Source organism: Musa acuminata, chromosome BXJ2-4 (assembly GCF_036884655.1).
Source record: "Musa acuminata AAA Group cultivar baxijiao chromosome BXJ2-4, Cavendish_Baxijiao_AAA, whole genome shotgun sequence".
Classification (NCBI taxonomy): Eukaryota; Viridiplantae; Streptophyta; class Magnoliopsida; order Zingiberales; family Musaceae; genus Musa; species Musa acuminata.
The window spans coordinates 8,844,569-8,872,098 of NC_088341.1; the positions used below are offsets into that span (position 1 = coordinate 8,844,569).

The 27,530-nt window shown below is 38.3% G+C and overlaps 3 protein-coding genes across 6 annotated transcripts; 2 read left to right on the top strand and 1 right to left on the bottom strand.

Annotated features, from left to right (window-relative positions):
• LOC103981229 (ENHANCER OF AG-4 protein 2) lies at positions 1–11,017 on the bottom strand. Of its 3 annotated transcripts, none has more exons than XM_009397879.3 (12): positions 10,545–11,017; positions 9,991–10,067; positions 6,145–8,241; positions 5,538–6,051; positions 5,352–5,460; positions 4,702–4,814; positions 4,445–4,632; positions 1,452–2,034; positions 848–1,376; positions 633–728; positions 443–542; positions 1–300 (listed from the first exon to the last, which is right to left on the bottom strand). In XM_009397879.3, exons 1-11 carry the CDS (start codon positions 10,653–10,655, stop codon positions 472–474), a joined length of 4,488 nt encoding a protein of 1,495 aa, XP_009396154.2. In that variant the 5' UTR covers positions 10,656–11,017; the 3' UTR covers positions 1–300; positions 443–471. The 3 variants fall into 3 exon arrangements, with proteins under 3 accessions (XP_009396154.2, XP_009396155.2, XP_064959729.1); XM_009397880.3 differs by having other exon boundaries at positions 1–320; XM_065103657.1 differs by having other exon boundaries at positions 10,348–11,017.
• Positions 11,018–11,907: 890 nt separating this feature from the next.
• On the top strand, positions 11,908–14,221 carry LOC135608987 (pentatricopeptide repeat-containing protein At5g66520-like). Its single transcript, XM_065102076.1, has one exon. The coding sequence runs from the start codon at positions 12,062–12,064 to the stop codon at positions 13,655–13,657; it is 1,596 nt and encodes a 531-aa protein (XP_064958148.1). The 5' UTR covers positions 11,908–12,061; the 3' UTR covers positions 13,658–14,221.
• Positions 14,222–16,245: 2,024 nt separating this feature from the next.
• On the top strand, positions 16,246–27,402 carry LOC135609885 (uncharacterized). 2 transcript variants are annotated; one of them, XM_065103659.1, is made up of 15 exons: positions 16,246–16,480; positions 16,928–17,590; positions 17,677–17,989; positions 19,822–19,968; positions 20,058–20,146; positions 20,228–20,320; positions 21,866–21,992; positions 22,741–22,805; positions 22,878–23,049; positions 23,356–23,553; positions 23,667–23,714; positions 23,796–23,942; positions 24,748–24,830; positions 26,856–26,971; positions 27,055–27,402. In XM_065103659.1, the coding sequence occupies exons 2-15, from the start codon at positions 16,989–16,991 to the stop codon at positions 27,135–27,137; spliced, it is 2,283 nt and encodes a 760-aa protein (XP_064959731.1). In that variant the 5' UTR covers positions 16,246–16,480; positions 16,928–16,988; the 3' UTR covers positions 27,138–27,402. The 2 variants fall into 2 exon arrangements, with proteins under 2 accessions (XP_064959731.1, XP_064959732.1); XM_065103660.1 differs by having other exon boundaries at positions 16,273–16,297; positions 27,055–27,352.
• Positions 27,403–27,530: the final 128 nt, after the last annotated feature.

Genomic DNA, 27,530 nt, shown 5'->3' on the forward strand with positions numbered 1-27,530 from the left:
AATAAAAAGGAACTGGATTTCATCTCAACCATATGCATGAATTATGCAACTGAAACATTATATATATTTGTGAAAAGTACAAAAAGTCAAAACCACATGTTGCCGATCGCCTATACAAAATGGGCTTACATTTATATGTGTGGGCTGTTGTAGTTTCCAAGTCAAATTAGAATGTACATAGTCCTTCAAAATAACTAAACAAGGTATCACCACCTCTGATTCTCAGATGGCATCTTTCTTTCTAAAATCAACTAGAAGAAGATCATTGCCACATTGACTGATGCTGCAAGTCTCCAACTCCTGGACACCATAGGATGAAACTGAGACAACATACAAGGAAATACAGAAGAAGATTCTATAATGAAGTGTTCTCCAGTAGATGATGAAGAAATTTCACTATTGCTCTTGCAAAGCTAAGAACAAAGGGATTGTCAAAGGTTACCATATCTAGACATATACATAGAAATGACTTTAAGCTGGTCTCCAACAATTAAGACCAGGAATATCTGGCCTGCCTGATGGCACCTGGGAAAAAGTATGGCCTGGAGTAATAAAATGACACCAATCAATCAAATTGTGATTATTATCAAACTTGTAAATTTCAAACACCAATTCAAAGGAGGGAGGGCAACCTTGAACTGAGCCTCCAGATGGCATGGGATTATGCAAAGGAAGCTGAAATCCCATAGAATTGGATGGTGGTCTTTCCATGCCAGACCTCATAAATCCTGCCCAAAAATGTCAGAAATAAGTACCCTACCATCCTAGGTACAGTTTCTCTTACAGGATGCATAATACAGATGACCATGTTCACATGTCGACTTAGCAGCAATTTGTAACCACATACCATCCTGCACAATATGGGGCCCTGAGCATGATGGTGGTCTTGCTCCGGATACCCAAGTACTATGCTGACTATCCGGGCTAAAGTCAGTAGAATGCACTCTCCTTTGTTCATCAGAAACATATTGTCTCTGACTATTAGGAACAGATGGCAATGGATAAGGATTGAAAGTCTGCTGAACTGATTGTTGATCCACAGCAACATGAGAAAAATGGCCAGCAGGCATTTGTGTATTTGGAAGAGGGTAGTTGGAGGAAGTTTGTGCAGGGGTGACGGAATGGTAAGGTCTTTGGTGAAAGGATGTGTTACCTTGTTGAAACTGGTGAATTTGATGAGAGGTTTGAGGGGCTACATACAATTTGTTATGTCCATATTCAAATGTGCTAGAGGAAGAAAAGTTATTATGAGATTGTGTATTGCCCATTCCAGTAGCCATAAAGTTAGGATGCTGCTGCAGAACCACTTCACTACTTGAAGCAGTTTCCTGTCCCTGCATTGCAGCATTACCAGACATATGGACTAGTTGGTTGCCCTGCAGACAAATGCCAAAACATCAAATATCCAATACATATAAGGCGTAATACATCATTTTATAAAAAAGACTTACATTTGACATTCTGAATTCTTCTTGCTTACTGGGAAAAAATGAGGACGGTGAGGATGATGACGGTGCAGGTGGAAATGGGACTGGGGGCAAAGATGCTTGTCCAGTTGGTGGCAGAGGTGGTGGGAGTGGGGGTGCAGATGGTGATAATGGTGGGGGCGGAGGTGGTGGTGGTGGTGGCGGTGAAGAAGGCAAGGGTGGGAGAGGAGGTGGTGGTGGTGGAGAATCCAAAAGAGGTGGAGGAGCAGTCGGTAGAGGGGGCAGCTCTGTTGGATTGGTCGACGTTGGTTCCATAGACGCACTAGAATTTTCATGCTGCAAGTCAATTTTATGGTTATAATCTCCCATCATGCCCTTCCTATCTTTGGACAAAGTAGTATCTTCCATTTCAAGTTCACCATCTACATCCTTCAGTATGTGATGATGTCTGTCACTTGGTGTGAATGCACAAGTATCAAATTCTTCTAAAGCATTACCAGCTCCATATGACAATTCGTCACCAGAATCTCTGCATACAGTGATAGGACCTTCCTCGTCTTCAAAAACATGAGATGATAACAATCCAGGCAACTGGAATGTTGCATTGCTGAAAGAAAATAGAAATGATGTGACACAATAAGATCAATTACATTGTATGTCATAAAAAAAGAAAATAAATATATCATAATTATAAAGAAATAAGCCTCAGGAAAGATAGGCAGACTAATAAAACAAGTTTTGTTTCAATTCCACTTCAGTTTCTAATTCATTGAATACAACACACATTCTTGATCAAGGACTCACCAAACACGAATGGAATATTTAACTCTACAACAAAGATCATTAAGTTGCATATACTCTTACTTTAGACTTCAAAGAAGAGAACTGGCAGTTTTTCCTAGGTGAAAGCACAAGATAAACTAAAGGCAAAAAAGAACATCTGAACCTAATTAATAAATCATTTATATGTATCAGAAAAGTATCTTAAAATGTAAAATAAAAAATGAATGAAACTATTTGGTCCAGTGTATTTTTCCATATATTTTGGATCAGTTTTGTTTTTATAATTAATAAACAAAATAAATTTGGTTCAGTTAAGATTTACCATAAATATGAAATGATTAAAACAAAAACCTCTAGCCATTTGATGCTCCTATTTTTAGCTCCTACTTTTCAACCTTAATGAGATCAAATGGTTTAGAACAAATGCTCCTAAATTCCTAATGTTAGTTCCTTCACTAGGCCCATATGTAGTAAGTCATTTATTTTATCTTCCTAACACTTCCTCGCGGTCTGTTTAAACAAAAACCCTTTCCCCTTTTTCTCTCAGCAAAGAAGCACATGTATTTTTCTACTACACCACCAAAACTCTTATCAGGTACCAGAATGCAGGGATGCAGGGAGGGTTGCAACGGAATGGAGTAAAGGTGGTAGAGAGTAATAGGTACGACACCACAGGTTGACCTTGAGAATTGATTGGTTCGTGGTAAAATCCTTTGATGCCGAATTACTCAACCACCATCACGGCAACTAGGATATCCAGATAGTTTAAGGTATTTTTTTAGTCTAATATGAACAAATTGTACATTTGTCCTAACTGAAACAAGAAAATTGTAACAGTTAACTTCCATCTTTCAGTATGGTTCAGTTACGGATTAACTAGGAAATGAAAATTTCAAATAGTTCGGTCCAAACATAAGGGAGTACCCAAGCCAAATCAAATGAACATACCTTTATCGTAAAGCTTGAAAAAACCTTTCAGAGCAATCTAAGATCACTAAAATCTGCAATGTGTTACAAAAAAAAATTTCAAGGTAATAGAAATATGGTAGCGATCACAACTTCAGAAATCCTGCTGATACATATTTCATTTGTGAGATTTTAATAATTCAACTTGTTTGGTCTTCATATCAAAGCAGCAAACCAATATGAAGTGTTATACCAAAATAGTTTAGGGGAGTTCTATAAATTCCCTCTCTTTTCTTTTCATTACCAAAAAGTCCCTTCACCAAACACATTTGTAACCTGCCCCCTTACCTATTTAAAGTAGATTGTAACCACCTTAGAGCGAATGTCTGTGACCCTGGCAGAGTCTACAGTCAGTCAAACGGGAAAAAAAGGAAATGACGAGAGTGTCGGTGATTCTTCCAATGCATATTATATTTATCAAAGCATATCTTCAAGAACAACTGACTTTTGCTTGAGAACTCATCTTCAAATCTATGGATAAGCAAAAGGGAAGCAATCGTGAAACAGAATTTGGGAGAAAAAAAAGAAGTAATTATATAAGCAGAAGAGAAACAGAGAAAGGAAGTTGCTGCTGTTGTGCAAGATAAAGACAGAACAAAGAATGCCGCCCTATCAGATGCTGCAGCGAAAAGTTCCATCAAAAGTGAGCAATCTTGAAAACCATCCAAGAGAAGGAATATACATCTAGTATACCACTCAGTTAAGGCTCAATGACTGACATTTGCTGACAGAGGGTTCACCAGCAAGTTTTTATATGTAATGGTGGAAGGGCGTATTACCTATAACACAAGGCTTTTTTAATATAAAATAACCAGGGAGAGAAATTTCTATCAAAAACCCAATAGTTTTTGTGGAATCCTAGAGTGGTCAATCAAGATAAATCAGTTTCATCGAACTATAGAAGAGAATCGAGATACACCAGACAAAGCGTACCTACAAAATGATAAGAAATTCAATTTGCAGAATACAGTTACACATCTGTTGTTGTTCACACGGAAATGAGGTATTCAAAATTTAATTCTACCAAATCACAGTTCAGATACTTTAAATTTGTAGATGTGTCATTATGATAAAAAGTCAATTTCTAAAAGCATGACATTATCTTTAATTATGAACCACTAGACCCAGATAATATTAAATCAAAAAATAATGCAGCTTTTGAAAATAATGAATATTATGAAAGCACTAAAGATAACATGTTGCTCAGAAAGAAGACAAGCATCGCCATTGAACGGATATCAAATAACATAATTTGTGTCACACAATACCTTCCATACTCATCAACAAGCATGCCTTCAATTTCTCTGATTGGATCATCTATAGACCGCTCAGCTCGAGATGGACGCCTAAGAAATATTCCAGCATTCACATCATCATTGGGAACCTCAATGTCATCAATGTATCGACGAAGAAGATTTTCAGGCATAATTTTCCTCTCAAGCCATAACTTCAAAACCTGAGAAGATATTTTTACTTACCAACAGTGACATGATACTATCAAATTGAAAGTACGTAGCAAAATCACCTTGAGACACTGACGACGATTCTCACGTGTACCAGCCCCAGGTGGAGCAGCAGCATCCAACAGACGTGGTAATGCTGCCTGTACATTAGGAATATATGACGACCCAGCAATCCCTATAAGTTATCAAGATATAATGAATAAAGCAAAGTTCATGGATCAATGATTTAAATACCAGTCCAATACCGGTTTCAGCAACCTACCAGACAAGTATGGTACTGATATTCTGAATATTATACAGACCTGTACAGTCTGGTATCATTGAATAAATAATACAAAAATGAATGGCAGTATATGTCTATACAAATATCAAGCTATTTGTTACAATACAGGCACTTAATTAAACTGGTTAATATCAGCCCAAAATGACCAGTACAATCAGGATTTCAAATTTTGCTACAGAGAACACTAACAATAACACAAACCTACAAAACAATAAAACAAAGTCTATATGACATTAGCAAAGGACTGCCATAAGATGAATCCATATTCTATTTTACTAGGTCTAAAATTTCAAACATGGGGGTCGTGGCACAGATTTTATTGTATGTCATATTGTTTAATTTTGATTCCAAAAATACAACAGCACAAAAAAAGGAGGAAAAAAATCATATCTCAAGGAAGAAAAAAAACGCTTCCAGATATGCACCTACCTTTCTGGGCATGCGAACATTGAGTAATAGAGTCAACAAGGAAAAAGAGATCAACTCTACGATGAAAGCTGGGTTCACCCTCCAACTTCTGAAGAAGAAGTTCCACGATCTACAGACGATCAGACCTGTAACCCATTATGATCTATATTGCACAAGCTAGAGACCAGTTTATGCAAGTAAGCTCACCTCACCAGCAATGCCATATTTGGCACACTCAATCGCCAGCCGAGTTGCACGTCCAATACTATCCTTTGTCCTTGAAAGTGTTTCTATCATACCCTCCAAAGCATCACGTGCAACAGCAGCTTCAGTACCACCACTTAGTGAACCACCCAGTGGCCTATATTCAGGACTATTCCTGTGCTCATATTCTTCAAGTTCCACTTTGTTTAGTGAAGAAAATTCCTGAGGAACTGCAGAAGGAGAACCAAGAGGCATGCAAGCATAAGTTCCTTTCATGTTCTTCTGAGAAGAATTTGCTGTTGAAAAGGGAATAGACGAAGGACTTGGGCTCCTTCCATGGATCACAGTTGGTGCGGATATTAAAGTGAAAATAGCATTTTCAGGGGGTAGGCTCTGTGATTGTGCTTGTCTCCTTTTTGCTTGAGCGGCTGCAATAAGGTGCTTCATTGACTTGGTGGAATCAACATATATAGATTCACTAAAACTTATCATTTTAGCTTCTACAGAAGCTTCTGATCTGTAAAATATTGGAAACAATTAGCAAATAGTCATCAAACTAGCATAACAACACAATTAACATAAAGCATCCATCTGAAGAATAAATTTATACCTTTGCCCTCCTGAAACATCCTTTTTAGAATTTTGCTCCACAGAAAATTTGCTCTCAAACCTGTTAGATTTTGAAGTTACCTTTATGTTAATTTCTTTATTTGATATCTTATTTTCTTCGGGCATAGCTTGAAAATGGGAAGAGTTCAAGCTCCCAGATGTGTGGTTGGACAGTTTGGAAGGGGCAATTTGGGATTTCTTTCCATTAGAGCCCACAATTTTCATATGGGGTTTTACAGATGTCTGATCTGTCAACTTCATTGTATCACCCAGGGCAGTAGAGGTCTCGGGTGAAACATTTGATGGTCGACAATCCCCAAATGATGATTCATCACACTCTGGTTCCATGGGACTTTGAGAATTCTGAGAACCTCCGCACTTTTTAACCCTCCTCTCCTTATCCTTTTCAGCCATGTTTCCAAGTAATGTCATACCATCTGAAGTCTTCTCATCCTTGGCCAAACCAGGCTTATCAGTCACAGCATTATTGGATAGAGAATCTCTGTTATGCTCCATCAAAGAGTGAGGTTTATCTTCAGAAACTGAAATTCCTGGATGTGCTCCAACCAAGTTGCTAGTATATTCTTTATGAATTGGGGTCCTCTGCTCTTCCTCGTCATCATCAATTTTGCATAATCTACGTCTACGAAAGACATGGGTACTTACGGGCACTTCATCTTTTAAAGAGTGAGAACTTGTTCGACTTGTACTTGCAGCAGTTTTAGTAGCACGATCTGCCACTGTATCCATGGACTTAGAATGTTTAGCCATGGCAAGGACAGCATCATTATGTTGTATAAGTGTTCTATCATGATGTGTTTCTGTCTCTGATGTCAAGTGAGCTTTCATGGAGATTCCAGATTTCTTTGTCTTAATAACTTTGTCACCTTTCCTTTTGGCATCAACTCCAGATAAATCACAGTGTCTTGAGCTCTTGCTCTTCTCACTACCCACCTCTATCAATTTTGACCTTTTAGCTGGCTGTGAATCTTTGCTACCATCCAGCTTATGTTTTTTATTTCTAATATGAAAATCCTTCACTGTTAATTCACCCGAAGAAATTGACCCTTCAGAGGCATATTCGTTGGAAGCATCAGCTACTTCCTTCCTTGGATCTCTATCCATTTTTTCTTTATCGAGAAAACGTTCTTTGGGCCTTTTCAGGCTCTTTGATCTTTTTGCATATTTTGAGTCAGCATCTATTCTCAAAACATTTTTAGATGGTTCTCTATTATGGTCACGGGAAGCATCCCCTTTATTTCCCTCCCCAAACATATTGTTTCCCTTTCCAAAAGAACCCTTCAGCTGATTTTGTGGAGATGGGCTTTTTTTAACTTTCAAAGCATTTCTCACTTTTTGTTTTTGCTCAGCTACGAGCTTTGTTGTTTGATTCCCATTCCCTGAAACCTTCAGCACGTTAGCTGCATCTTTCTTCTGAGGTTCATTTTCATGTCGGGAATCACCACAATCCTGAAGTCCAACAGCAGCAGAGCCTTCTGGAAGCAGCTCTGCAGTTTCCTTTTTAGGTAACATATCCAGATAATTTCCCTTACTTACGTCAGGATCAGGACTTGTTAATTTCTCCTCCTTATCAGAACAAGTATGAGAAACTGAACTAGAAACTACAAGTTTCGTATCTTTTGCAACCTGGGCACCATTGCTTGAAGGCTTTTCCCGTTTCAAGAGAGATCCAGCTCCAGCTAAAATATTTGGACTCAGATCAGAAGATACATTCGCTTCTTGGCTTCTTGAACCACATTCCATTCCATGCAACTTATCAGTCAAGCAGTAATTCACATCACTCATGCTATGCTCATGTTTTTTTCCCTGGTCTTCCAAATGAGATACTTCATCATTCTCCATTAGATGCTTGCTATCATAAAAATCACTAATTGAGGAAGATGTGTGTCCAGTGCTTGTCCTGTCAATATCGAGTCCTGATTCTGGGGAAAGCTTCTTATGTGATTCTTCAAAGGCTTCACATATCTCCTCCACAGCACGAGAAAAGTATTTGACTGTTTTACCCTGGCAGTGAGCTATCAACTTACTCTTTGACTCATTAGTGAACACCTGAATGTCAGATGGTAAAACAAAGGCACTGCAAAAGGATAGCCAAAAAAATAATTATCCATAAAAAAAGGGCTTACATATCAAGTATTATATCCACAAATTTAAAGTTAAACATCAATCAAGTTCATTTATCAAACTTGAGCAAGATATTAAAAAGCAAAATAAGGCACTTGTGTGAATAATTTTCATAACCAACAAATGCTTCATAAATTTTTCATGACCCACAAATGCTTCATATCAAGTGCAATAAGCACATGAGCAAGCACACTAATAATAGGCCAATAGAAAAGGGTTGGCTAGAGACCCAGTTTTCTAACCAGCCAGATCCCTTTCCAGTTCTATAAAGGTACATTATTTTTCATTTGTAGAAAAAGATCACAGGAAATCCACATGAATTTGACAAACAATATTCAAAATTTCACAATATTTAATTGATATAGTTTTCATTTTTATCGATACTTTAATCAATCTTGAACTTCCTTATATCATAGGCTTTTTATTAAAGCACATTTACCTTGTCTCAAACCAAGAACTAAGCTTCGAAATGTCAAAGGAAGCAGTAAATCTGTTTTCAAGAACAAAAAGCATGACATACTTCATCTTCAATGTTCAAACTCATAAATAAAGATCTTCAATAGTAATAGATAATAAATCCAATTACTACACATGATAGGATTTCCAAACATCAAACATTCTATGAGGATATGAGATTTGAATCCAAAGGCAACCCACTAAACCCTTATTTACATGATTCATGTTAATTCAGATATTTATATTTCAAGGTAATTTCATCAAATATACATAAATAAAAGTACCCATATAGACCAAAGGTAATGATGCAAAGTTTTAGTTTCATAGTTCAAAACAATTTGCATGATGTTTTGCATAGATATCCTCCTCATCTATGGGGTAGTATCTCCTTTAGGAGTTCAGTGTATCTTTTCAGCATTAAGAATAAGAATAGAGTTAATCATTGCAGTGCACCACTCAAGATGATTGGCTGCACCGTGTCATGATCCAAACCTTAAACCATTGATCCAAAAAGCTTAAGCTCGGATTACTCATATTGATAGTTCAACCATCGAACCCTTATAAGTTCATTCAAATCATTTCTCACTCTCAATGCATAACTAAGTTGGGGTACCATGATCTCTGCCCACTCAAGGGCTTGGCATTCTCATTAAGGACCAACATAATCCGTAATCAAACTAGTATAGTACATGTAAGGCCCAACTCGGTGATGGCTCCACATAATAATGTCTCTAGTATCATCCACAAGTAATCCTTTCCTACTCAAGCCCTTGGCATGCTTAGTACCAGGTTGACTCTGATCCGTCGATCAATAGGAAGATGGAATTATTAACTTTGTCGAGCTTGAACCAATAATCCATAAAACTTAAACTCAGGTCAATAATAGTACACACATCAAACACTTATAAGTCCCTTCAAGTTATCTCCTACTTTTGATATGGATTAAACCTGGGCACTGCTTTTGATATGTATTAAACCTGGGCATTACACCCTCCACAGACTCCAACCTAATGTTTTCACTTACAATCATAACAAAGATAAATTTATGAACTTGAATTTTGTCAATAAAGAATTATTTTCCTTTTTTGTGTTCATAGTTAAACAATGGTCATAACAAATATTAAAATTGTGATCATCTTCATCTGACGTCACGAACAAACCAGATTATCAGGAAAAGATGTAGCAAAAGTAAAATAGAATTTCAAGGACAATAAACAATAAATGGAGAACAAATAATGAAACTTACATTTCAGAAGTCCCAAAGAACTGAACAAAATATTTCCTAGGATCTGGTGATCTATCGAAATCTTCTGGCCTGCTTATCTGAAGAGAAGGCAGCAGTTTTCTTAATGCAGAATAAACCACATTTGCAAAAGGTGCAACCGGAATCAGCACACACAAAAAAAAAAAAGAGGAAAACAAAAGAAGAAATTGAAGCACTATATAATCTGGAAGAGACATACAAAGATTCTGAATGAATATTCAGATAACTACATGTTACAAACGGTAAAGCGAGGATGTTAAATTCTCCAGCACATGATTGAACACAAAGAAAAAGATAAATCAAATTAAACAGGAGATGGAAACAAGGTTAAGAACATACTTCCAATGAGAATAATAGCCCGGTATCAAAGAATAGCAACCGAGCAGAACCCTAGAAACCTTGTTCCATAGAATCTAACCAGAGCATAGCAAAATAGCTTATGCAACAGGGATATTGATCGACTCCAAATCACGAGAACACCATAATCCATCTTCCGGACATTATCAGGCCCAAGAACATCCAGAAATCGAGCTTACCTTCGCCGGCCAAGCGGGGTACCCCTTCACCTTGGCGAGAACGAAATCCCCCAGCTTGAGTTGCCCCATTGCCTTGACCCGATTCCCGCCTCGCCTCCGCCCGGGGGCCATAGCGGCGAACCCAGAAACCCTAACGCAATTCCGTCTTCCGCGAATACAACCCCCCACGGACAAAGGCGACCAAGGAAGCGCAAAATAATCCCTAGGACCTCCACGTGCGGAGACACTCCCCCTCTGATCGAGGGACAGCACCCCCGCCCCGTCCTACGGCCGCGACGAGGGGCGGCGGCGACGGCGCGCCACGGTTGCAGGATCGTACGGCGGCGGGGTACGGGCGGCGAAGTGGCGCGTCGGATTACGAGCACCGGAACGGGCGGAGTTCAGGGCAGAGAGAGGGAGCGCGTGGGAACGAAGAGGAGAGACGCGTAGCCGATCGGAATTTGGGTGAGAATAGACAAGTGGAGACGCCGAGTTACGATGAATGCAAATAAGAATGACGTTCTTTGCGGACTAAACCGGATTCGATTTGGCCCATCTTAGACCCAATGCGAGCCCAAATTAAAGATCCATTCAACCCGTTAAATCCCGTACTCAAATCGGATTCGGATTGTAGTGGATAATGTGTTACCGGAAACCCAAATCTATCTAGTCAAATCTCGTGGCTAATATAATAAATGAATAAGTGTTCTCTTCGTCCCAAATCAGCATAGAGTTTATTTCTGATAATATTAGAGAGACATAAATATTAACCCCTTATTTTAGTCTTCCCAGCCGACATTGAATGTGCATTTGTAGGTGTTCATGTCCATTTGAAACCTTTCGATGGTAGCAAAAGTTTCCTTAAACTCGAATATTTTATATGATATAATCTTTGAATATTTTATTAATCTTGATATATGATTTTCACACTCTTTAATTTAAATGAGATGGTTTTATAGTAATAAAGCCCTCCTCGATCTATCTTTAATCTAAATGACATGATTTTTCTCGCATATATCGTGTCCCATCGACTATAAATCTTTGTTGTCGAGCGCAACGAGATCTTACCCAGTAAACCGGTAAGTTCTTAGTTTTCAATCTCTTGATACGATCATCGTATATTTTTAATATTTCTTTATTTCTTAGTTGATTTAAATCGGTTATCGAATCAATAATTTTTTTTTTCTCTTTTATCTTTTAACACTCTATATGAATTAAAACTCTCATTCTAACGAACTAAAGTATTTCTAATTTTATTAATTTGTTATAAAAAATAGAGTTGATATATATGGTGTGTATATATTGATTATAGATTGCATGCATACACAGTAATCTTTTTGGTCTCCACTGTTTCATTTAATGATCTGAATCATCAATGTTGATCTATATACAATTAGATGCATGCAGAACTTTATTCTCTTTTCATTATTCCATGTTGTTGACCGATCCAAAATATTTTTTTTATTCTGTTGAAAATGGATCAATTTTCGCCATCCTTTGTGCTGAATTCTTTGTGATGCACAATTGCACACAGAGGAATGGCCGCCGTCGGATCCTCGGCGAGAAAGCTAGAGCTCCTCCACTGTCCCGACCTCTCCCGCTGCCTCGCCGCCTTCTCCTCCGCCTCCGAGCTCAGGCGCGTCCACGCCCTCGTCGTCACCTCCGGCCTCTCCTCCGACCCCTTCACCGTCGCCCGGCTCCTCGCCGCCTGCGCCGTCCCCACCTCCGGCAATCTCCGCCACGCGCGCTCCCTCTTCGCCAGCCTCCACCGGCCCACCCCGTTCATGTACAACACCATGATCCGCGCCCTCTCCCGGAGCCCCCGCCCCGTCGAGCCCGTCCTCCTCTACCTCCGCATGCTTCGCTCCGGGTTGTCGCCCGACCGGCTCACCTTCCCTTTCCTTATCCGCTCGTGTTCCGTGCTCGGCTTCGCAGGCCTCGGCCGCGGAGTCCACTGCCACGCTGTGAAATTTGGGCTCGATTCCGACGTCTTCGTCGTGAACAATGCCATAACCATGTACTCGGATTGGGGCGACATGAGCTCCGCCCAGCAGCTGTTCGACGAGCATGCCGACGTGGTTGATGTCATCTCGTGGACAGCATTGGTCACAGGATACTCGAATTACGGGCGGCTGGACTGCGCGCGGTGGTTCTTCGAGCGGATGCCAGAAAGAAATCCCATCTCCTGGAATGCGATGATTGCGGGGTACGCGAAGGATGGGAAGGTCAAAGCAGCATTGCATCTGTTCAACAAAATGCCCCACAGAAATGTGGCCTCCTGGAGCTCGATTATTTCCGGCTTCGCGCAATCGGGTCGTTGCGCGGAGGCGTTGGCCGTGTTCAGAGTAATGGTCAAAAGGGAAGTCACCCCGAACGAGTCGACCTTGGTGAGCGCGGCATCAGCTTGTGCGCAGCTGAGGGATTTGAATCAAGGGGAGTGGGTGCACAGGTACGTTACAGAGCATACAGTGGAGATGAGCGTCATCCTAGGAACGGTTCTCGTGGACATGTATGGCAAGTGTGGGAGCATCAGCAAGGCCCTCAAAGTGTTCAAGGATATGCCCGAGAAGAATGTGTATTCGTGTAACTCCATGATCACCGGGTTGGCCATGAATGGGTCGGAGAGGCAAGCGCTAACACTCTTCTGGAAGATGCAGCTGATGGGTTTGGAGCCAAATGCGATAACCTTCATCGGATTGTTGAGCGCCTGTAGCCACTCGGGGTTGATCAACGAAGGCCAGCAGTTCTTCGACATGATGACTCGGGTTTATGGGATTAGGCCTCTCGAGGAGCACTACGGTTGCATGGTTGACTTGCTTGGCAGGGCGGGACTGATCAAAGAAGCGGTTGATTTCGTGGAAAGAATGCCGGTGGAGCCTCATCCGGGACTATGGGGAGCTCTTGCCGGTGCATGTAGGATCCATGGCGATGTGGAGCTCGGCGAGAAAGTGGGGAAGCAGTTGATCGAGTTGGAACCGCATCATGGTGGGCGGTATGTGTTGTTGGCGAACATGTATGGAGCTGCAAGGAGATGGGACGACATGGCCATGGTGAGGAAACTGCTGAACCAGAGGAAAGCTGCAAAATTCCCTGGAAAGAGCTCAGTGGAGGCAGAAGCGGCAGCCTCTGTTTGATGCTTCTCGCGATCATATCTCAGCAACAAAGTTTTCACGGAATAGCTGCTGCAGTGCTGCGAGACTCATCACGCTCAACATCATCAAGCAAAAAAATTTGCTGCAGAACCAGCAAGAAGGACAGCAATGTTTTCCTCACATATTTGAATGCTCTTGATTTGAGTGGGGATATCGCCCAACGCCGAGCTCAATCGAGGAAAACGATTTATATTCGCCACACTGCAAATATTTGGGACATTTCAGCTTCTTGTGATCTGGAGCTCTTCAAGATCAAGATTCATGGTATTCTCATTAGCATATATATGCTTGGCTCATATGCCAGAGAAAGTGATTCTTTAGTAGATCATGGAATCTGCTCCTTTCGTCATGCTGCGTGGATTTCCATGATCAATCATTCGGAGTTTAAGATTGGATTTTTTGGTTATACATGTTGAAGTGGAAACTGGGTGGTAATACCACCCTCAAAATTGGATCATGATTTGGGTTCCCTTAGAAGTAAGATTAAGAGTCCTTTATAATTGTTCTTTTGTTTTTTCTTTCCAATTTTGACAACTCCTTTTATCAGCTTATCTGTTAAATTGTTTCTGTAGCCATGATCGTGTAAATAAAGGACCAAAATCTATCCTTCTGGACAAGTGCTTCACAATATTACTTGTCATCCAACGTCGTTTTGTTTAATTATTATTACGATTATTATTATTATTATTTCAAACCCTCTCATGTCATCACCACCTTCGACATGAAAGACTTCTCTCTCACGATCGTTGCCAAGCACCTCTTTACCATATCCGTCATAACTGTCAAAGGTGTTACCCTATGATAAAACAATAAATCGACATCGGAAGAAATGGTGATGCATGAGGAGGGCTCAGTATAACAGGTAGTAGAGGTGATAGCAGAGGGCAACTAAGTGATGTCGAGGGGAATTATGGGTATTATAGAAACTAAGGAACAAAAAAAGCAAAACCTATAAACACTTTATAGAAAAAGTGAATTTTTTTTTTTCAAAAAATCACTCAAAGAATATCTTTAATAAGACAGGATTCAAATTCTTCCCCTCCTTCTATCATCTCCTCTCACCCATCTCTATTTCATTCCTCATTTTGAGTAGGCAGGGGATAGAGAATCCATAGATTTGTCATATTCTTCTGATTAATATATTCATTTTAAAATTTAAAATCATTATCAAAATTAATTAATAATACTAATATTTAGAAAAAATAATAGCAATATTTGTAAACATGTCACAACAATATTCAAATATAATTATATCCAAATATAATAACAATCAAATAAATAAAAATACATCAAAATAAAATTACAAATTAATATTTTCCATTAATCCTACTTTTCTAATTTCATGTTCGAATCTTACATAAATAAGAAAACATATAAAGTATCAAGCAATAAAAAATTTAAATATAAATAATATTATTAAAACTAAATGATATATGAATTGCCTCAGAATCATCTTGATCCTCTTCAAAGGACGTGTAACGTTTCGATCATGCTATTAAATATTTGTTAATTACATAAAAAAGAATAATAAAGAAATTAATATTGTTAAAAGAATAACATTTAAAATATTTTTCATTCAAATTAAAGTTCATACGAGACGTTCCGTCCCATAACTAGTTTTGAACTTTTGATAGAATATGCTATCTATTTTTTTACCATTTTTTATTTTTATATTTAAAAAATATATATTAAAAATAAAATAAAAATTTTAATGGCTAATATTAAAGTATTAGAATTATAGTTTTGGATTCAATTTTTAAAGATATATTTTTTATTTATATTCTTAATCAAGGTATATAATGTGGTACCATACCGATGTTTCTGAGGTTGGCTCGGTATGATACGGTACCGGTGTACCGAGCGGTACATCCTGGTGTAATAAATTATTTTATAACTTTTTTTATATTGTAGCACTGCTACGGTATAGCACTGTAACGATACCGGACGATCCGTACACCAGTATGTCGTCGGACCGATACATACCACTCGGTACCATTTGGTACTACATACCTTATTCTTAATAATAAATTATGTATAATATAATACGAACAAAAATGTGCGGTGAAAAATAGTCTACCCATTCAGTCTCATAACAATTGACATCTCTGGATATAAATTTACATAAGGTGCAGTTGCAGACTTCTCTGTCCGAACGCAGTGAAGCTATCCCCAAAAATGACCTAAACTTATTTACTGTAGTAATTATGGGCAGGCAAATTTAAACCGATTCGATTCGATTCGCCATCATTTGCGCGTCGGCTCGGTTGGGCTCGACCCAATGTGGACAAATTCGACATTTCGAGTCTCAACGTAATAACTTACGTCACGAACGATTATATGGCTGGCCGTGGCCACCGCACCCGTGACAACAACCGGGGTTTGAAACCTCGAACCCAAAATGGACCGGGTGAGCCGAACTGTAGCGCATCTGAACCGTTTAATTCACGACCGACGGTGTGATTGCATCGTGATATCGCCATCGGACGACTAGCAAACGATGGTCAAATCCGTCCGCTTCTATACTGTCTTGGTTCCCAAGCTTCACTCTGCCCTCTCGTCCTCCCCCTTTGTGTCACCATCTATATACCAACGTTTCGGTCCGTGCCTGCGTCGCATTTCTTGGTATCCTCTTGCTTCGCTCATTGAAACCCTAACCCCTCATCCCTTGGTTCCCGATTTGTGGATGGCTCGATTGAGAACATTCCAAGCTAGATTCTAATCGGTCTTTCTCCTTTTGGCGAATTCGATTTTTGATCGCGAAGACTCGTCGAAGCAGAGGCGGGTGTAGATTTCCGAGCTTTTCCGGTGATATTTTCGCTACCTTTTCTGCTTTCCTATTGGTATTCCCCGTTTTGGATTCGTGGACCAAGAATTGATGCTCCAAAAAACCCTATAATCGAGCATATAAATAATCGCATTTCTATTTGTTGATGAGATTACGTGATCCCGGAAGGTTTTTGTTAAACTGATCCTGTTGCTTTGGTAGCTCTCCTTGCAAATGGTTGTGTAGCTTAAGATTTGATTGATTTTTACCCCTCATATTTCTACAATTCGATATACATGGTTGGATGCATGTCCTTATGCCTCGATGTATCTCTCTTAGCTGCACGGAAGAAAGAGGTTCCATATAATCGTTTTATTGATATAACGGCAAGATATAGGATTAAGGATCTTGTCCCTTTAACGATCATGACATATTTAACGAGTTTTTGTTATAATAATAATTTATTTGAACATAAATGTTTGATTCAGGGGGTTCCCGGAAAGATATGATCAAAGCTTTTCACTTTGGAAGGAGAAAAGGATACCAATTATGGCGTCTCAGGCAATTGTCAAAGGAAGGAAGTACGTCCTGAAACACCTAAGCTTACCTGTGCGTTCTTGTTCCAGTTTCTCGAGTTTGGGGCACGGAAGATATGCATCTGATACAGACACGAGGGTTCCAACTTGGATCTCTGAGCAGAGCTGCAGTGAAGTTGAGAGTAGTGGGCAGAAAAAGCATGTGGCGGTAACCACCAAAGAGGACTTAATCTTCTTCAGTGCTCAGGGTTCTTTTCGGCGTCCATCCAGTATAATTTACAATTCAGGATTTGGATATGGAAGGCAAGAGTTTGTTCTTCCATTTGCAGTCAGAGGTTTGGCACAGTCTGTTGCCACCGCGTCTACAGATACAGCTGGTCGACCTGAGAAGCATAATGAGGAAGAGCCTCGCAAAGATCAGGGCCAAAAAGAGTTTAAAGAGGCATCTCCTGAGGAATGCGATCAGGCTGTGGAAGGTTTAAGCACTGCAAAAGCAAAAGCAAAAGCCAAACAGATGCAAGATTCTCAAAAATCTGCTCAGTCATTCATACACAAGTTTTGGGCAAATCTTCTGGGTATTGGTCCTGCTCTGAGAGCCGTGGCTTCAATGAGCAGGTATTAGCTATTTTAAATTGTTGTATCCTTTCTTTGCAGTGACTATTGGTTGACTTTATTTTTCTGTTATCTCTTCTGCATGTAAGAGCGGATTGGGCTATTAAATTACGCCACTGGAAGGATGAATTTGTATCTACCATGCAGCATTATTGGTTAGGCTTGAAATTGTTATGGGCTGATATGAGGATCTCTTCAAGATTGTTGTTGAAGTTGGCTGCTGGAAAGAGTCTCACAAGAAGAGAAAGACAGCAGCTGACACGTACCACAGCCGATATTTTCAGGCTGGTTCCCTTTGCAGTTTTCATCATTGTTCCATTTATGGAGTTCTTGTTGCCAGTGTTCCTGAAGCTGTTTCCAAACATGTTGCCATCTACGTTCCAGGACAAGATGAAAGAACAGGTATGCTCACCATTGAGTCTGTATAATTATGTCAGTTACTTGATTCTTTCTTGTGCTAACAAGATTTTGATCATGAAATTGAGCTTTCTATAAAATGCATCCTGGCGTGTCATAATAACTTGATGTTTCATTTTAAGTTGAGTACATGCATATATTTTCTGTCATGCTACAAATTGAATATTGGTTTTCAGTTGAACCTTTAGGTGGGACTGCTGCAGACCAAATGAATTTTGCTAATTTGTAGAACACTGTCAGAAAAAGCAGTAGAGTCTTCGGAGGTAAACTGATCTGGTTCTGATGCTAAGGCGAATAAATTGTCATTCAGAAGAGAAAATCAGATATATAATCCAGTGATCAGAGTGTCTAATAAAAAATTGAAAACACTATTTACTAATTGAAATTTGATGCTTGCCAAGAAGCATCTTTGACATGGGAAAAAAAAAAGGCTCTCCTGTAAGTGGAGACAAGATGAAAGAATTGTAATGCAGTGGATGAGATATGGGATAATCAGAGTTTCAAGCCAAGTTGAACCATCCATTTTTTTCCTCTTATAGTAATTTCATCCATTGCATACCTAGTAGATCTAGATTTTGTCCTTAAGATTTGCAACTACAATCCTCCATCTTTGCCTTTGCATACGGTTGACCAGTTAATCTTTCTTTTCTTTCTATCACCAAGACATTCTTGCCATAAGAAAAATCTCCTTATATGTCAATCTTCTTGATTAAATCAGACTTAAAGGCTTTTGGTCTATGCAAAACATTTGGACTAGGATGAAAAGATGGGCTGATGAAGGTTCACTCTACCTAATATTTCTGTGAAAACTGATCCGTTATCCTGTTAAACTTATTGGTATTATAGCAGATCTGCATGAAAAAGGAAACTGAATCTACCGAATCTACCTGCACCATTTTACAAAAGGCTTTGATCTTATTAGGAAGCCTTCTACCTATTTGCAGAAAATCAAGTTAATTTTATGAGTTGTGGGGATGTTGCCGATGACACAACACCCCTTAACAAAAGCAGATGAGAACAATAAATTGAGTTGTTAAGGATAAGCTTCAACCTATTTGCTAAAATTTTGTTTATAATTTTGATTACTGCAGAGTTGATAATCAGCCTAGGGTCTTTAACCTAATCATTGCCTTTTTTTAGAATAACAGTAATTTAAGCATAATTTTGCCTGCCCAAGGTTAAATTCCACTTGCATGCCGTTTGTCACTTCTGCAAGTTAAGTTTCACTATATTCTTCTCCAGCACTTGGTGTAGAATCTGAATTTCAAAATCATCAAGTTCCAGGGCCTTATCCCCTTTTCAAACAAAGAATATCTTTTTAACTTCTTCTAGTTCTTCTTCCTGGCAAAACAATTAGAAGTTTGGTCACCATTCCAAGAAGCTAAACCAATTAAAGGTTTTCAGTTATGCTGAAGATGCTGATATTGGTTCTGGCTATCCTCTTCTCATCTCTTATCACATCCCAATCTTCTCCCACTATTTGCCATATAGTGGAATTATATAGTTGTTTTATCATCTAATCCAAGAGCATTATATGATATTTGGTAGTAATACTGTTCCTTCAAACATAGACACTTGTCCAATTCAGTCTTGCAATATTCTGGTTCCTACAATTCCCCAGACAATGGAATATGGGTTCTAAATTTCTTATGTATTTCTCTTTTCTATTCTCAGTATCCTAGCTTTTTTGATTTGTGTAACTTTCTCTTTTTAGAACTCCTTGTCTTCCAGACATTTCTTAATGAAATATAAATTACTTTGGCCATTATTTTCTTTTCTAGGACTCTTACTTTGGATTTTCCTCTTCCGACTTGTAGGAGGCACTGAAAAGGAAACTCAAAGCAAGAATAGAGTATGCAAAGTTTCTGCAGGACACAGTTAAAGAGATGGCAAAAGAAGTCCAAACATCACATAGTGGAGAAATTAGACAGACTGCAGAGGACTTGGATGAATTTTTGAATAAGGTACATTGCCTTCTTCGATGAACATTGGAGAGTATATGTCTATTGCTTCTGCCTACAATTAGGTCCTGAGATGTTGGTTTTGCAATAAGGTCAGGACTGGTGCTCCTGTATCCAATGTTGAAATCTTGAGCTTTGCGAAATTGTTTAATGATGAGCTGACATTGGACAATATAAGCAGGTCAACATCATATAGTTAACTTGTGAATATACAATCTTGTTGATAATTGATCGAATTTCTAATATTGTTTGCTTCCTGCAGACCGAGGCTGATCAATATGTGCAAGTATATGGGAATTCCACCATTTGGAACTGATAATTACTTGCGATTTATGCTTCGAAGGAAATTGCAGGAGTAAGTCTCATTCTGCTTTCAGAGTGATTTTCTCTCTGCAGTAGCCTTTTCAATATTACAGCTTTCTAACTTGTGTTATGTTGCTATAATATTGGTAGACTTAAGTTTAACCCTTAGTCAGTTTAGCCCCCCATCATTAGTGGGAGAGCACTTAAGTTGGGTTGAAAAGAGCTTGATGGGTATAGGGCGAGATATAAAATGGTATCAGAGCTGATGGAGTATTGGGCATGAGAAGTGGTTTAAGTAAGAAAGAACACCATGTGAATAAGGCTAGAGGATACGTCATAGTGTAAAGCCACTACTGGACTGAGTCTCACGTGCATCTAGGCATATTGATGACACTGTCAAACAAAGTGAGAGGAATTGTAACATCTCAATGGCAAGTGAAATGTGTTCTAAACAAGGTATGCAATACCGTATCGTACCGGTGTTTCGAGGTTGGCTTGGTATGGTACGGTACCGGCGTACCGAGCGGTACATCAGGGTATACCGAATAGTTTTATATATTTTCTTTTCCTACTGTAGCACTGCAACACGGCTACAGTATAATACTGTAGTACTGTAGCACGTTCCGTCCAGTACCAGGCGGTATACGTATCGGTATGCCATCAGACCGGTACGTACCGCCCATACCGGGCGGTACCATTCGGTTTTGCATACCATGGTTCTAAGCTTGTAAATGATGCATGATGCTTTTAAGCTTCTATTTCTGCCTATTGAACACTGTTGTGAGAATGTAAAGAATGAATAATGATGCTTTTGAGCTCCAACTTCACGTCTTTAATACATCAGTTCTGTCGCTATAGTAAAAAATATTGGCAACAACAAGTGATGGGTTTGGTAAAATCTTATAAATGTTGTTCCATGGTGGCAGCTTCTGAGTGTTGCAGTTTTGATGGATAATGACAGTAAAACTTCAATATTTAATTTAAGAAGGCTTTGGATAGCACTCAAGAACAAAGCCAAATGCCAAATGATGAGTGTATGGTGAAGTGCTCACAAATGTTGCTTTGTGGTGGTAGCTTCTAAATATAGTAGTTCGAAATTCAAATGATGGTTCTTTGAGACATCAGTATACTAATTAGGAGCTTCAATTTTATGTCATACTGCCTATATAGTATATAGTATATAGTATATACTACAGTGAGAAAGGGTTTAGTTTTCAATGATGAGTGCTATAATTTGTGATTTTTTTTCCTTTGTCTGTTGTTTCATCCAAGGTATACAATACCGTATCGTATTGGTGTTTTGAGGTTGGCTTGGTATGGTATGATACCAGCATACCGAGTGGTACATCAGGGTGTACCGAACGATACACCAAGGGTTACCGAGCGATTTCCTCTTATGGTAGTACTGTAGCACGATCCGTCCGGTAACGGACGATCCGCGTACCGGTATGCTGTCGGACCGGTACATATCGCCCGTACCGGGCGGTACCATTCGAAATTGTATACCATGGTTTCATCCTTACAATTGTGAATGGTACATGTAGATTTGTTGCTAGTTTTCTTGTGGGTTTTGATGATGTTGTCCTGTTTTTTAAAGGATTAAGGAAGATGACAAGCTGATCCAAGCAGAGGGTGTGGAATCTCTTTCTGAAGAGGAACTACGGCAAGCTTGTCGGGAACGGGGTCATCTTGGGTTGCTTTCGAAGGAGGAGATGCAACAACAGGTTTTATGACTTAAAGTTTCTTTTAGTTACTGTTACTCTCCATGCTTCCTGGCAATATAAACAGTTGAAAATTAAATGTAAGAAGATGTTTATTAGAACTTAAGCAGCAGCCCATGAGGCAATAGTAGTAGGTCTAGTAACTAGTTAGCATTTAATTTTGTTGTGTTGCCATACTTCTTCATCTTATTGTTTCTCCTCTTTAATGCTCTAACTCATTATATTATATTATGGATTATCTATCTTGTTAATGTTTTTATGTTTATCTACATTGATTTTCATGGCTCTGTCTTTTTGAGGTAGAGTCTAAACTAATTTATGTTCATCAGTAACATTAACTATTTTCTATCTGCAATCTACAACCTCAATTATGTTATAGATTAAGTTCTACCATAGGAGTACCTCATTGTGATAATCAACAATTCTTTCCCAGCTGAATCTTATTATAAAATTTAGCAAGAGAACTACACTATTATATCAAAATGTGTGCTACTTTTTTGTCAAAACCCACGATTACAACTATAGATTAATATAATATAAAAATAGCCATGGTTGTCTTGTTTTATGCTTGCTGGGATCTTATTTGTAGATCTTGGACTCTGAAAATCTTAGGAAGAGAACTGAGCTGTTCTTTTTCTATTAGAAATCTGATATTTTCTCTCCACTATTTTTTTAACCTTCCTAAGCTATATTGTTATTACCTGTAGTGAATTATGAAGTTATTGTTGTTTATAGTAATCTTTGTTTTCAGCTTCGTGACTGGCTGGATCTGTCCCTTAATCGTGCTGTTCCATCTTCATTGTTGATACTCTCGAGGTAATAAGTTTTATGTAGCTATATTTGTTGGATTATTTGTGCATCCTTCTCTAATTTGGTAATGTTTTTCAGAGCCTTCACTGTATCTGGAAAGGTGAAACCTGAAGAAGCTGTTGTAGCAACATTATCATCTCTACCAGATGAGGTGGTTGACACAGTTGGTACTGGTTTGCCATCTGAAGATTCTGTTTCTGAGAGAAGAAGAAAATTGGAGTTCCTCGAAATGCAGGAAGAACTTATCAAGGTACTAAGTATTCTACAACTTGGAAGTTGTTCTTTTGCTTTTTGTCTGCTGTGTAAAGAAATTTAACATTTTCAAATCCTGGTCTACTTTTTGTCCTTTTATTTTGGATGCTGCTGAGCCATCTGATGTCTTGAGATCAACTTAAGCTGATGTGCCTTTCAGATTTGCTTCTATTCCTGGGAATAACTTAATAAAACTATATATTATGTGCATTGATGAGTATGTTTTGACCATGACTTATAAACATTCTGAACTGATTTAATAGGGTTTTGACTGATACTGATTTTCTATGCTAAAAATCTGTAGGAGGAAGAGAAAAAGCTAGTGAAAGAGGAGAAAGCTAAGGTGAAGGAATCTGAGGTCATCGAGGAGGATCTAGCATTGAAGGAGATGACTGGTCCTACAGCCAGGGAAGCACAGGAGTTAGCAAGTGGAAAAACACTTGAAAAACAGGAGCAACTCTGTAAAATCAGTCGGGCGCTGGCTGTGCTAGCTTCAGCTTCTGTAAGCCTGTTGCTTTCAGTTCATTTTACTTTTTAGTATTTGGCTAATTAAATACATCAGTATTTCTGCCAATCGCTTCCTGAATTAATGATGAATGTTCATTTAACGTGCAGTCAGTGAGTAGGGAACGTCAAGAATTCCTGAGCCTTGTTAATAAAGAGGTAATGTCTTCACAAATGCTATTATTCTGGAATATTTGCGGCTTTGTATGTGACCTGAAATTGGCTATATGTTAACTGTAGATTGAACTTTATAATACCATGCTGGAGAAGGAAGGTACTGATGGTGAAGAAGAGGCAAAGAAAGCATATAGAGCCGCTAGGGAGAAGAGTGATCAAGCAGCTGAAGTAGCTGCTGCAGACAAGGTCTCATCAGCACTAGTAGATAGGGTAAGAAATAACTTTCTGCTTATAAGTTTAACTCATTTGACTGCTTTCTTTATCCTGAGATTCTGAATTCATCTGTGGTGTTAGGTATAGTTGCAAAATTGAAGTAAAAAGTATTTCAGCTTTTATATTATTTTGATTTTTGGAGACTTAGTTTAATTGTTTGTATAGCATTGTATTTAACATTTTATATTCCTTTTTATGTCTAAACATTGGTATCTAAATGTTTCCTCGAGCATTGTGGTGTTAGTTTATCTAACTGATCCTTTTAAGATTGGACCACTTTAACCTGTAATTGGCTTTACTGCTTAGTTAGAATTGGGTTATTTTGGTCTAGTGTAGCACTAAACTGGATTATATTTAAGTTTGGTATTTAGCTTTAGAACCATATCAAGATTTCCTATAGCTGATGTACTGTGAAATAAAGATGTGTTCATTATCACTGATGTCTTTGACAGACAGTTTCAATGGTTTCCATGATAGATACTTCATAAAAAAGAATCAGATCTTGCACTACTGTAATGGAGGAACAAGTTTGTGTTTACTGCTGAACTTGTATGAAAAGTTGTGCTGGACAAATAAGTGCACACATGATGCCTGTACCTTGACATTATTGTATTTGTTTAATATATTTTCAAATATGCTTTAAGTTGTATTCGATCTGTTCTAACAATGATATTTTGGCACTTCAGGTGTACTTTGTTTGTTTGCAATTCTTGGATAGCATACACTTGTACTTCTTGGATGGTCGTGTAGGCTGTATATTTATTGATATTTGTTAATGTTTATCCTTGTTTGTTCCGTTTAGGTTGATGCCATGTTACAAGAACTTGAAAAGGAGATCGATGATGTAGATGCTAAAATTGGTGATCGTTGGAAAATACTAGACAGGTGCTCTTTTTTCCTCATAATGTGCTCTGGATTTGATCTAAGACTTCTTGTCCCTCTTATTTTGAGTCTAAATCTCACCTTTTTTGGCCATTGTTTTCTGTTGGCATAGTTAGCTTTATCTATGCACTTATCCCATTCGTTAATTGGTATCCCTGTTTTTAGATGTATTATCGTGAAACCTTCCTCTAAGATCTTTCACAATAAACTATATTGCGACAAATTGTGTAGTATCATGCAAGAAAAGTTCTGTTCAATAAATGTTGCATATTCATGCAGTAATTTTTTGTATGTTGCTATGAAAAGTTGAGGTTTAAACTAATTGTTTCATTAATAATCCGCTCATCTACAGTTAAGGTTACCATCCATATAAATCATATATTTAGAACTGATGTTCCTTAGCTGAAAAGACATTACTACATTTAATGCCTTCCATATTTCTTTATGTTATAACAGGGGGTTCTTTGTTTATTTCACCTGCTAATAGTCGCATTTATAATTGGGAAATTGCTAAATTGATTTGTTCCTTGTATTATAAATACTATAGTTCTCTTGGTAAGAAGCATTGTTGCTTGGTTTGATGCCTTGCAGAATTTTAGCAATCTGTATATATTTTCCTTCTTTTGGTACAATTACTGATAAGACATGGCTTTGACCATGGGATATACTTTCTTATTACTTCGATTAGATCAATTGGTTTCACTTTTGCCCTTCCCTTATCTTTTTCAACAATTTCATCGGATTTTGGTCTAAAGTGGATTTTCATTTGTTCCTAGAGATGCAGATAGGTTCGGCGAGCCACCCATTGAAACCATCCAAATTAGAAGATAAGAGACAGAAGTAAACACACACGCACACAAGAAAAGAAAATATGATTGGCTGATCCTGTAGAGAGAATGGATCGGTTGGAACTGAATATGCATTTCGGTCCCCTAGATGCAGATAGACTTCAGCTTGACCCACATTTAGAATCATCTAGCCTAATACACACAGTCTTATTATTGGCTGATGCTGCCGATAAGTGCTGCTCTTTTATGTACATGATATATCAATCTGGCATGACATTTTTGGATTTCCACTTTGGCAAAGATAACAACTAAACAATTTTTGTTGATAATGTTATTTCACGGAAGATATCAGCATAGGAAATTAAAACACCTGTACATCAGTGCAATATCTGCATGAATAGTGTCTCATTACTCTCACGGAAGAGACTGTGATGTGGTGCATGTTTTAGTATATAGAAAGTAAGACCTTTGTTCGATATATGATTTCTGGGTTAAGATATGATGCATATGCCGGAAAGTATATGCTCAATGTGGGGTTTTAGTCAATTTAAACAAGTTAAAACCTATTTGGTTTTCACACAGTAGTCTTGCTGCTTAACTATGATTCTGGTGCAAGAAAGATTATAGAAATAGAATACAAAGAGGAAGATAGAGAGAGACCAGGAGGGTAAAGGGTGATATGCCAGTGGCCTAATAAATGCACAAATTCATGTAAATTATTATCATTCTCGTAAAAATTTTCAAATGAATGCTTTTCTACAGGACATTGAATTTATCTTAAATTGGCACTCTAGGCATGTAAGAGTAGGGAAGAAATTACCTCCTGATAGCTTGTCCAGAACGGCCAGTTGTTTATTTGGTTTGGAGGATGTTTCTGGGTCAAATTATGATATTAAGGTTACTAGCTAACTAGATCTTGAGTGTTATTATAGGACATATATATTTTTTTCCAATTTTCTGTGTGAAAATGCAAATTAAATTATGCTAAGTTTGGGTCATGCTCTTTCCTAGGCAATAAGAATCTTTCCTATGTTAAAATTGCTCCATAGTACATTGTATCTGGATGTTCTATGACACTAGTAAAGTAGGACGAAAATAACACTTAAATTAATTTAAAAAAAAGACTATATCTCTCAATGTGGATATCTAAATTTAATTCGGATGCATTTGAAACTTAATCTAAGTTAGATGACACCTTGCGTCCATACTGAAATAATTATGAATTTCAATCTGTATGCAGAGACCATGATGGCAAAGTGACTCCAGAAGAGGTAGCAGCCGCTGCCATGTATCTGAAAGACACCATTGGAAAGGAGGGTGTCCAAGAACTCATCAGCAATCTCTCCAGGGATAAAGGTTCTGTTTCTTTATTACTGCTTTTGCAGCTTATCGATAAACCCATATTATTTGCTAACTTCTGCAATCTGCTTTTGCAACAGATGGGAAGATTCTTGTTCAAGACATTGTCAAGCTAGCATCCGAAACCGAAGATGCTGATGGTAGTGAAGCGGCACGCTTATAGTCAGAATGGCTGGTTGGTTACATGTTCTCAACTGTCCTCCATTCTTTTTTTTGGCATGATGTCATAAGATGTCTGGTAAATGCAACTTGCTGGTTATGCTGATCCTATTAGTGTTGCATGTCAAATGTGGATTATACGTTGCAGTGCATTGTCAGGCACAGCTTGTTAAACAATATATTCTTTGATGCTATAAAATTTTGAACGAACTATCTGTACATATGTAGCAATTTACCAGTTAAAAAGGGTAACTATTGTTTCTCCTCTATATATCGTCCAGCTAAAGAGTCTTTGGAAGAAATATTTTGATTGGTTCCAGTCCTAGTATGCTAGTATTGAACAACGCATGAAGTCAAACTTCATGTGTGAAATTTACAGATCTCTCTCTTCCAATAA

Excerpts from the sequence above, each read along its gene's own strand:
- LOC103981229 (XM_009397879.3), bottom strand. The coding sequence starts at position 10,655 with ATGGCCCCCGGGCGGAGGCGAGGCGGGAATCGGGTCAAGGCAATGGGG. Across the intron at positions 6,052-6,144 it reads GATGTTTCAGGAGGGCAAAG|ATCAGAAGCTTCTGTAGAAG; the intron begins GTATAAATTTAT and ends AATATTTTACAG. Across the intron at positions 4,633-4,701 it reads ATCGTCGTCAGTGTCTCAAG|GTTTTGAAGTTATGGCTTGA; the intron begins GTGATTTTGCTA and ends ATATCTTCTCAG.
- LOC135608987 (XM_065102076.1), top strand. The coding sequence starts at position 12,062 with ATGGCCGCCGTCGGATCCTCGGCGAGAAAGCTAGAGCTCCTCCACTGT.
- LOC135609885 (XM_065103659.1), top strand. The coding sequence starts at position 16,989 with ATGGCGTCTCAGGCAATTGTCAAAGGAAGGAAGTACGTCCTGAAACAC. Across the intron at positions 20,321-21,865 it reads CTTCGAAGGAAATTGCAGGA|GATTAAGGAAGATGACAAGC; the intron begins GTAAGTCTCATT and ends TGTTTTTTAAAG. Across the intron at positions 22,806-22,877 it reads TCATTGTTGATACTCTCGAG|AGCCTTCACTGTATCTGGAA; the intron begins GTAATAAGTTTT and ends AATGTTTTTCAG.